This window comes from Tupaia chinensis, unplaced genomic scaffold (genome assembly GCF_000334495.1).
Source record: "Tupaia chinensis unplaced genomic scaffold, TupChi_1.0 Scaffold143913_1, whole genome shotgun sequence".
Taxonomy (NCBI): domain Eukaryota; kingdom Metazoa; phylum Chordata; class Mammalia; order Scandentia; family Tupaiidae; genus Tupaia; species Tupaia belangeri.
Genome location: NW_006203764.1, coordinates 2323170 through 2333154, shown reverse-complemented (window position 1 = coordinate 2333154; position 9985 = coordinate 2323170). Strand labels below are relative to the sequence as shown.

At 59.8% G+C, this 9985-nt stretch overlaps 2 protein-coding genes across 2 annotated transcripts in view; one reads left to right on the top strand and one right to left on the bottom strand.

Moving 5' to 3' along the window:
- FAM181A (family with sequence similarity 181 member A) overlaps nt 1-840 on the top strand; it is a 9225-nt gene extending 8385 nt beyond the window's left edge. The window contains exon 3 of the mRNA XM_006165404.1: nt 13-840. Coding sequence (XP_006165466.1) covers nt 13-679 — 667 coding nt within the window. The 3' untranslated portion in view covers nt 680-840. The remainder of the gene's footprint in view (nt 1-12) is intronic.
- A 4449-nt stretch (nt 841-5289) lies between these two features.
- Nucleotides 5290-9985, bottom strand: part of ASB2 (ankyrin repeat and SOCS box containing 2) — a 46359-nt gene continuing 41663 nt past the window's right edge. Inside the window, exons 9-11 of the mRNA XM_006165422.3 lie at nt 9837-9985; nt 8708-8861; nt 5290-5943 (exon numbers count right to left, since the gene is read on the bottom strand). Of these exons, the coding sequence (XP_006165484.1) occupies nt 5807-5943; nt 8708-8861; nt 9837-9985 (440 nt within the window). The 3' untranslated portion in view covers nt 5290-5806. The remainder of the gene's footprint in view (nt 5944-8707; nt 8862-9836) is intronic.

Below are 9985 nucleotides of genomic sequence, written 5' to 3'. Positions count from 1 at the left end.
GGGGCCTGAGGCCCGGCCCGGGAGGCTGCCCCTCGACTCCGGCCCTGATTCCAGCCCCGGTGGGGGTGGGGGCTGCAAGGAGAAGGCTCTGGGGAGTCCCTACGGGGAGGAGTGTCTTTCTAAGGAGCAGACCCTCCGGGGGCAGAATCCGGAAGCCGCCAGGCCTGGCCAGGTGCCCATGAGGAAAAGACAACTGCCCGCTTCCTTCTGGGAAGAGCCGCGGCCCACCCACAGCTACCCCATGGGGCTGGAGGGGGGACTGGGCCCCAGGGAGGGACCGCCCTATGAGGGTAAGAAAAATTGCAAGGGCTTGGAGCCCTTGGGGCCCGAGACAGCCCCGATGCCAGTGTCCCCAAGGGCACTGGCTGAAAAGGAGCCACTCAAGATGCCAGGGGTCTCCCTGGTGGGCCGCGTCAATGCCTGGAGCTGCTGCCCCTTCCAGTGCCACGGACAGCCCCTCTACCCGGGCCCTCCGGGGGCCCTGCCGCAGAGTCCAGTCCCCAGCCTGGGCCTCTGGAGGAAGAACCCCACCTCACCTGGGGAGCCTGGGGAGCCGGCCCCCTTCTGCAAGGATGTGGATAGCTTGGGGCAGAAAGTGCACAGGCCGGTGGTGCTGAAGCCCAGCCCCACCAAACCCGCCGTGCCCCCGCCCATCTTCAACGTCTTCGGCTACCTCTAGCTGGGCTGGGAGCCCTGGGCCTGCACCGCTGGCTGTGGGAGCTCTCCTAGTGCGGAGGGGGCTGGGCAGCGGTGTGGCCTCTTGGGCATTGCAAACACCCCTTCCCTTTGTGTGTGTTGGGGGAGGGCAAGACCGGGCAGGGGCGTCTCGGGCACTGACGAGAGTGAGAGCGACAGGCTGGGCCAGGCCAGGGCCCACCAGATGGCCATGTCGGGGCAGACCTGCCTGCCAACCACCCCAGAGCCAGTCTGCTCACCCGCCGCCCACTGTGCGAGCCAATCTCAGTTGTTCTTTCTGTTCTCTGTAAATATTAAGACGGTTAAAAGAATAAAGATGTTTCTTTTGCAGTTTCCACATCTCCGGTGTCATGCAGTTGAGTGGTCCCCCAGCCCAAGGAAGCAGTGACTGTGCCCAGGCTGAGGGATGCTTGTGGAGGCGGCCAAAGTCAGGGGAGGTCAGGTGTGGCCCAAAGCCCCTGCGAGGTCTGGGACTGGGCCATGGGGCCAACAGCTAAGGCACGGGGCAGAGGGAGAGCCCCAGGAAAGGACACTGGGCTGCACGTGTCTGAGGGCAGAGGCTGGGTGAGGCCTGGGCCCCACATGGCCCACAGTGCTCCAGGGACGGGAGACTGGAGACAGGGCAGGCAGCCCTGCTGTGTAGCCTGCGCCTGGACAATCTCACTTGTTCTCTTCCCCTCGGGCTGCCTCCAACACCCGCAGGGTGATGGGATAAGAACAGGTGTCTCTGTTGGAGCGGAGGCCACACTGAGATGGCCAGAGGGAAAGGCAGGTCAAACAGGAGCTGAGCCTGTGGACGAAACAGGTGGCTTGGCTGGAGTGCTTGTCTTTTAAGCACTGGCATTGGTTCCATCCATGGGCCAAAAGCAAACAAAAACCCCAAAGCAACATTTCCCAGCGAAGGCAGATGCTCAGGGCACCGCTATTCACCCTCTCCCCAGGTGCCGCATCAGTGGAATGATGAGGCCTCTGCCCGTCACCATGCACAGAGGGGACAGGGGTGGCAGGGATCCTGCATCTAGTCTGGAGAACGCCCAACCAGCAGAGCGACTGGAGCAGCTCTGCCTACACATAGGCCCAGGTCTGCTCTGCTGCTGGGTCGGGGCCTGGCAGGGTGCTGAACTGTTCCCTGGACAAAACCCAGTTCTCACAATTAAGGCTGGGGGGAGGGCGGCCGATGGCATAGTGGTTACGATGCTGGACTTCCCCGTAGTCGACCCCAGTTCAAGTCCCAGACTCGGAGGCTTGAAACTTACGCCGGGAGCATGTGTTTATGTGCCCAAAATCCTGAGAGGAGAATGGAGAAGAAGGGACTGTGGCGTGGCCACTCTCCCGGGGGGTGATTTCTCCCTTTCTGTCTGTCTCCCTGGCAAACACATGTGACCGATGGCGAAAATCTCTCTCTAACAAAAATAAAAATGAGCGAGGCTGGCGACGGGCCTTAGCCATGAGTGATGCTGGATGAGCTACTCCCCCTCTGCGCTTGGTCTCCTCGTCTGTAAATGGGATCAGATCCAGGCCGCAGCAGTGCGTCTACCCGCCTGCCCTCCGGGCATGCACGGCCAGCACTCGCGCTCTCCTCTGAGTCCTCCTTAGCACAGGCTCCAGGATTAGTGGCTGCTCGGGGCCCCTAAAACCCTGCCTTGCTTTACTGCAGGACCCCCCTGGAGTGGGGAGCCCACTGGAGGGACAGCTCAGTCACTGGGAAGCCGGTGGGCTTCTGGTGGCGCATGCCCAAGGCGTCGAGCCACAGGCCAGCACTACACAGTCGTTCTGAGTGATTCCCTGGGCCTCGGCCCGCTCTGGCCTTACAGAGTAGTGAGGAGCCAGGAGGAGACAGATGACCTCCTCCTTACTCTAGAAGGCCTCTGGATCCACTGTGATGAGCCTTAGCCCCCTCCAAACTGCACAGCAGGGGTTAAGAGCCCTGCCACCTATGTGCTGTGTGATCTTGGGTTGGTTACTTAACCTCTCTGGGTCAATAATTCCCTCATCCAAAAAACTGTGGCCTGCTGCATGGGCTGTGAGGCTGCTGTGAGTCCCTAGTGCATGGTATCCCATACGTCCTCAGACACTGCCCGGCCACCAGCTAAGTCACCTCTCATGGTTATCTGGTGACTCCTGCCACACCCAGCTTATTTACACACAGTGCTGCCTGTGGGAACAGACACGTAGACTCACCTACCCACCCACTCCTGGCTGAGGCCTGGGTCCCTCTCCCTGCCCACACCTGCCCTGGCTCGGCCTTCCTGGGAGACACCTGTGGATCTTAATCCAGAAGTGGGAGGCTTTATTTGGAAACAGAAACCTTTATTAAGCCCAAGGCACCGTGATCCCCGAGTAGAAGTTGGGAAACACTCCTGTCTAAGAAGCTTTGGTGTCTACACAGACGGAAGCAGCCGCAGTAAGAGTGGCACACCGCCCTCGCCCTCACCCTCGCCCTCGCCCTCGCCCTCGCCCTCGCCCTCGCCGGTAGCTGAAACAGGTTGGCTGGCAGTGAGCGCAGAGCCAGCCTTGGGCCTCACAGCCTCAAGTCCCCACCACTAGGGCGAGCGCAGTCCTAGTCGCGGACACAACTGCAGCCAGACCTCTGGGACTGAAAGTCCCTTGTGATGCTGTGAAGCACCCATGGCTGAAAGCCCTCCTGGGGGCCGGGGAAGGATGGCGGTGGGAGGTGGAGTTTCTGCAGAGGATGGTGGGTTTCTGGAAGCTGTGAAGTCCTGACAGGTGTGATGGCCAAAATACGGAGCCTAACGCAGGACCTCAGCACCAGCCGATCAGAACGGACCCGCTGCAACAGGCCCAGGGCAGGCCCCACTGCCTGGGAGGTAGGAGCAGGGACATGGGAGGCCACGGCTGGGCATGGCAGCCAGGGCAGTGGGCAGGCTGGCTGATGGCTCTAAGAACCGCGTGCTCCAGGGCTTCTGGCAACCTACGAACAGGGACTAGGCTGAGACCACTCCTCCCCTGCCTCTCCTGCCTCATCTCCTCCAGGAAACACCTCTCCGAGCATGCCCACCCTGCCCAATGTCTGGGTTTCTCAGCTGGGAAGATTCGTGACTGTAACCCTTTAGGGTGCCCCTGGATACCCACCCCAGCCCACGTGTACCCCACACAACTCACAGACTAGTGCCATCTGCCTCACCCCCACACCTGCCACCCTTCTGAGGCAGCAACGAGATGGAGATGCCCTCTGTGGCCGCCAGGTCGGCAATGGCACTCGCGGTCTGGTTTTCCTCTATACGCTGAACCTCGCTTGGCAAAGATCCCGGGCAACCCCGGCTGGGGAGGATGCTGGTTTCCTCAGGTTCTTTCCAGATCACTGCAGGCTCTGCCTGGCTTACAGCGAGCAGCCCGAGACCCTCGGCCACGCACTGTGCGGCTGGAACGCCCAGGGTCTTGCTGTGTGTGCCCAGGCAAGCCCCTTCCCTCTCTGGGCATTTCCCTTCCCATCCACACCATGAGGCAATGAGCAAGGTGTGGCTGGGAAGTGCGGCTTGTAGGACTTCGCACCAGACACTGGAATCTACTGACCCCACAACACCTGCTGTGCCAGCCACCGAGAGGATGAGAAACCGAGGCCCCAGAGGAGCAAGTCAGTGCAGAGCGGGCCCGGAACCCGTGCTCTCCCACTACCCTCAGTTGCATGCTCTCCAAAGGCCAGAAACTACTACTATTTTTTTTTTTTTTGGAGAGGTTTTTGCTATAGGGCGCGTGCGCTTGCCAGAAAGACAGAGAGAGACAGAAAGTGAGAAATCACCCCCCGGGGGGATGGCCACACTGCAATCCCTTCTCCTCCATTCTCCTCTCAGGATCTTGGGCACGCACGCACACGCACCGGTATGAGTTTTAAGCCACTGGGTCCGGGACGCGAACCGCGGTCGACTACGTGGGAGTCCAGCGACATAGCCATTACGCTAACTGCTGGTCTCCAGAAACTACTTTTGACTTGCTGAGCTCTGGCGGACCTTGGGCTGGGCTTGGATGGGCTCTCAGCAAGGCGGCTGCTCTGCCGTCGCTGCGGCTGGCCCGGGTGCACAGAGAACACCGATGAGCCATCGCAGCTTCCGTGGGAACAGGGTGTGCCCAGTCTCAGCTCAGGGGACCTAGAGACCCAAGGGAATGCCAGGATGGCGGGAACCTTGGCTTCCTCACAGCACCACCTGAGAACGGGAGGACCGCGGCAGGCTGGGCCATGTGCTCTGGGATGGATGCCTTGCAAGGGCTGGCCACAACTGCGCCAGGACTGCCAGTCCAGAATCTCCCCTCCCAGCAGCCAGGATTTAGATTTTTCCCTGTAATGTCTCAATTTGTCTCAAAACAGGAGTGAGCAGGGTGTGCAAACAGAGTGCCAGGGAGCATGTGTGCAAGAGCACAGGGTGGAGAGACTCGTGCGCTCAGACGCCCTGTTACGATGGAGCTATTTCCACGGTGACTGAACCAGGAGTGGAAGCCAGCTGGGCCATCGGGTCTCCTCTGGCTTCCTTCAGAAGTGCAAAGATGATGCACAGGGGCCCGTGCGCCCTGTCCCTACTCCCCGCCTAACCGCCACTATTGCCGGGAGCAGGGCTGAGGACCTCGGGCCTCGGGGACCCAGATGAGGGCACGTTGCTGGCAAGGAGTCAGGTGTGCAACATTTATTGTGCTTAATGAAGCTCTCTGGGCTGAGGGTGCCCTCCCCGCCCTGGGTCAGGGTCGGGAGAAAGCTCAGGAGTTAGGTGTGGTTCCGTAGAGCCAGGAGAGGCCACTGGGAATGCTCTGAAGGAGGTCTCTGGGGAGCCCGGCTCCAGCCCAGGGTGGAGGCCGGGGATCCCTGCTGGCCCCTGCCTTTCCCAGACACCTCAAGTTCTGTCCTGGCCCCCAGAGCAGAGGCTTCCGCCATTCCCGATGGCAGAGAAGGCCGGGTCTGCTCCGCAGAGGGAAGTCGATGCTTTTCCTCCTCCACATCCTGTTCTCTGTTCCGGGCAAGGCTCCGGCGCAGACGCTCAGCAGGATCAGGCAGCTGCCAGCCTGCAGCCTCATCCGTCACCAGTCCCCTTGGATCTGGGGACGCCACCATCTTGACCCTTAGTGAAAACAGTCTGAGGGGCGCTCCTTCCGCCTGCCCTGGCTACTGGGTGTTCTCGTATTTCAGGTACCTAATCAGCCTGCCCGGGAGTGGCAGTGTGTCTAGGAGTTTTATCCGACACTTCCCAATGGCCTTGCGGACCCGCAGCCGGCAGAGGTGAGCCAGAGGTCTCGGCGGTTCTGGAGAAAGAAGGGAAGAGAGACGTTCATTTGTCATTTGCGGCAAAGGGGCTGCACATGCCGCCTCCGCCTGCGGGAAGCCCCCAGCTGCTGCGGCTGGGTGAGGGGAGTGCCTGGCACTGTAACCCAGTCCCTGCCAACTGAAGGACCGTCCCACTTGTGGCCCCTCAAGGAGGTTGACAGGGCAGGTACCACACCTGTTTCACAGGTGAGGAAACCGAGGCTGCAGGTCTTGCCCAGGGCCACTTCCGGAGCCAGCGTCTGCCTCTCTGTGTGCACCTTCCTCCTCACTCACAACCCAGAGTCCACATGTGGCCTGAGCAACAGGGTCAGGGTCTGACCTCATCAAACCCTCACACGTGGGATTCAGCTCCGAGCTTCTGGTGGTGTTGGGAGGACAGGGTGAGGGGCCAGGGCCTGGGTAGCTCCCTGCGGGTCTCCAGAAGCCCTCTTGGCTGCCTCCCCCAGGAGGCCTCTTGGGATGCCTCATGTGCTGGGTTGGGTGGGGAAGATGCCACCAGTGATGGGATATGTTATTTCAGCCCTGGGCACAGGGAAAGCGCTGAGTCAGACGATGTCACCTATCCATTCGTTCATTCATTCAGTCAGTCAGTCATTCAACAAGCACATGTTGAGCCCTTTGCTATGTCTGGTCCTGTGGCTGGGTCAGAGATGCAGAGGCCCTGCCCGGGGGCTCTGGGGAAGGCCTCCACTCCAGACAGGGCCAAGTGGGCCCTGGGGGGCGGGTGGGAAGAACCTGTAGGTAAAGAGGGAGGCAAGAACATTCCAGGCAGGAAACAGCAAGTGCCCAGCCAAGGGAGGCAGAGTGAGCATGGGAAGGGTGGGTGGGCAGGGGGTAGGGGCCAGGCAGCTGGGCGTTGCCATGGTGGGCGTCCATGTGCCCATCATTGTATTTCTGACCCTCCCACTGCCCTCTCATCTCACTCAGGACACAGCCCTGCCCTGGGAAGCTTGGCGCCTGTCTCACAGGGAGGAAAGAACAAGGCCCCCTTGGGCAGAGGACACAGGGCCACGCGGGCGGGGCTGGTGGGTTGACGGGCTCTGGGCTCAGTGTGCTCACTCTCTGGTCCTCCATCCACCCTCCTTCCTAGAATGTCAGCATCGCAACGGTGAATGAGAAAGCACAGAGTGTTTTGCAGATGAAGAGTGGGCTTCACAGGAGCCGGATAGGTCTTGGTTAGAACTACCCATCCCACCTGTCAACCAAGATCCACAGCATACTAACACGCTCTGCACGCCTCCTAGACACGCTCTGGCTGTGGGACTTTCTCGAGGGAAGGCGGGGAGGGCACAGAATGGGCACCATCTAGGCATGGCCGCTCCACCCTCTAGTGGAGCAAGGAGGCAGTGACAGCAACCAGTTAGCCATCATTGCACACCGCGAGTCAAAGCCACCCTCCCTGTCACTGCTATTAAAGGCCCCAGTTCTGTTGCTCCCCAGGTCTCTGTGCAAATGAAGACTCCTACAGGAGGCTTGGTTTTAGAAGGACATGAGGACAAGGGAGTAAGAGCCAGGGCACTGGGGGGGTGCGGCCGGATAGCAGATAGGCAAGGAGGCAGCAGTGTGACCCGGGACCGGAGCGGCAGAATAGCAATCCCCCCTGCAGGTCAACTGCACTACTTAGTTGACCAACACGGCCACAAACAGGATGTGGCCTTCAGAGACAGAGAAAGCCCACGTCTGCACCTGCTCTCAACACTTTACCTGCCCAGGTGAGACCTCACATGCCCGGTGACACCTCACCTGCCCAGGAGAGCTCTAAAATGCCTAAAGGGACTCGAGCCCCTCCATCTGACCAGCCAGGCTGCCTGGCTACACTGACATAATCAGACAGGGGTGGAGTCCACTTCACAGTGCCAGGCAAGACACCTGCCTACACTCAGGCTGGTGGAGCTGGCAGGGGCTGGGCCAAGAGCCCTCCCAGCCTCCTCTGCTGGGATGGGGAGGGCTCTGTCCATGGTCAGCCGGGGTCTATCTGGCCAAAGAGGCTCCAGAGCTCAGGGTCTGGCTCCTGCATCAGTGCCCCTGCCATGGTTATCTGTGGGCAGCAGCACTAGCGCCACCTGGAGGCCTGATGAAGTGGACTCAGGCCCTGCCCCAGGCCTGCTGAATCCGGAGCTGCATTTAATTTTTTTAAAAGAATTATTTTATTTAAATTTATTTATTTATTTATTTTAATTTGGCCAGAGAGGGACAGAGCAAGGGAGAGAGAGAGGGAAAGTGAGAAAGCAAGTCACCAGGTCTGGGACTCAAACCACAGTCGGCCATGTGGGAGTCCAGCTTCCTTAACCACCACACCATCTGCCAGCCCCAGAGCTGCATTTTAGCAAGGCACATGGGGGCTTCATGATCCCTGAGAAGTTTGAGATGCCCTGGGCCAAGTCTCTCTCATCTCTCCTGCCACTCTGCTTCTCAGTGACCCAAACACGTGGGCAACATTTTCCAAAGGTCCTGAGTCCCTCAGAGAGCTGGAACTGTCTATGATATGGTGGAAAGATTTAGCAGGGGGTCTTGGGTTGGTCAAACCAAGATCGAAGTCCCAGCTCTGCCACTGGCGAGCTGTGTGACCCTGACCCAGGTGATAGCCCTGCACGAGTTGGTTTGCTCACTGTTAGTCCAGGGAGTCACAGACACACCATACGTGACACACACAGCTCAGAGCCTGCCACCAGTCGGGGCCAGCCACGCTCCCTGAGGCCCGGACCCAGACCTGGACCCGAGTCCAGCGGCCACAGCGCCTACCTGCCTTCTCCTTGATGACCGCCCAGTCGGCGTAGCTGTCGATGTGCTCCTTGAGCCGCGCGCAGAGCTGCACGTTGCCCACGTAGTCCAGGAGGACGTCGATGATAGGCCCCGCCCAGCGGCTCACCTCCGGCGCAGACAGGATCTCACAAAACTGCAAGCGGGCACAGCCAGAGCTGGGGCGCCAGGACAAGGGCATTGCCCAGACACCCCATCCTAGAGGCTGGATGGAGACCAGGGAGGGCAGGATGTGCCTGAAGACAGACACTGGGCACACCCAGGCCAGCATCCACCTCTTTACAAAGACAACCCCTTATGGGATGCCAAAAATGTAATGAGGGCAAGTCAGTCACCCCTGACCCTCAACCTCCTCAGCTATGAGATGGGTATATGTCAGCAACTCCAAGGGGACTTTCCCCCCATAGTGCATGTGTGCTCTTTGGAGAGAGACAGAGAGGGAGATGGCCACGCTACAATCCCTTCTCCTCCATTCTCCTCCTGGGACTTCAGGTGCATGCACACATACCAGGAGTGAGCTCCAAGCTGCTGATTTAGGGCTCCAACCGGCTGGCCATGTGGGAGTCCAGCACCTTAACCACTATGCCACCTGCTGGCCCCATCCAAGGAGACTTTTAGAACGAGAGTCAAGGTACTATGAACATGAATTCCCTCACACGCAGTAGGTAGCCTGTCAGTGATGGCACTAGCTATTATAATTATCTCCCAGAGAAGGTGTTTCTTCCTTTTCGTTTTAAGTTGTACGATGTAAAGCAACAATAGGCACACGGCTGCCACCGGGTCTGCTCCTCAAGCATCCCTCGGCCGGCCTGCTCTGGGCCCCTCCTGGGTCCTGCTTACAGCACCACATTCCAGCAGTAGGTTTCCCGGAAGTGAGGAACTCCTCGGTTTTGCAGAATTCCTGGCCAATCCCCTGCTTCACTGTTGGGTCTTTAAATTCCCCCAATACGGCTGGCCAGAATATGTGTCTGTTCACGCGAACCACTCCACTCTGCAGCCTCCGAAGTGTGTTAACTGAGAGTCTATGCGCCCTCCAAAGCGTGTTAACCACTAACCCCCACTGCCCCCGGAGCCCTAAACATTGGCCCTGCGGCACCAGCCGCGCACTCACCTGCACCACGCCGGGTGCCTTGTCGGCGGCGTGGCCCGGCGTCAGCTGCATGGTGCGCAGGCAGCCGTGGCGGATGGCCACGAGCAGCGGGTTGATCACGTCGCGGTTGGGGTCCGCGCCCGCGAGCAGCAGCAGAGCGGGGGCGGACA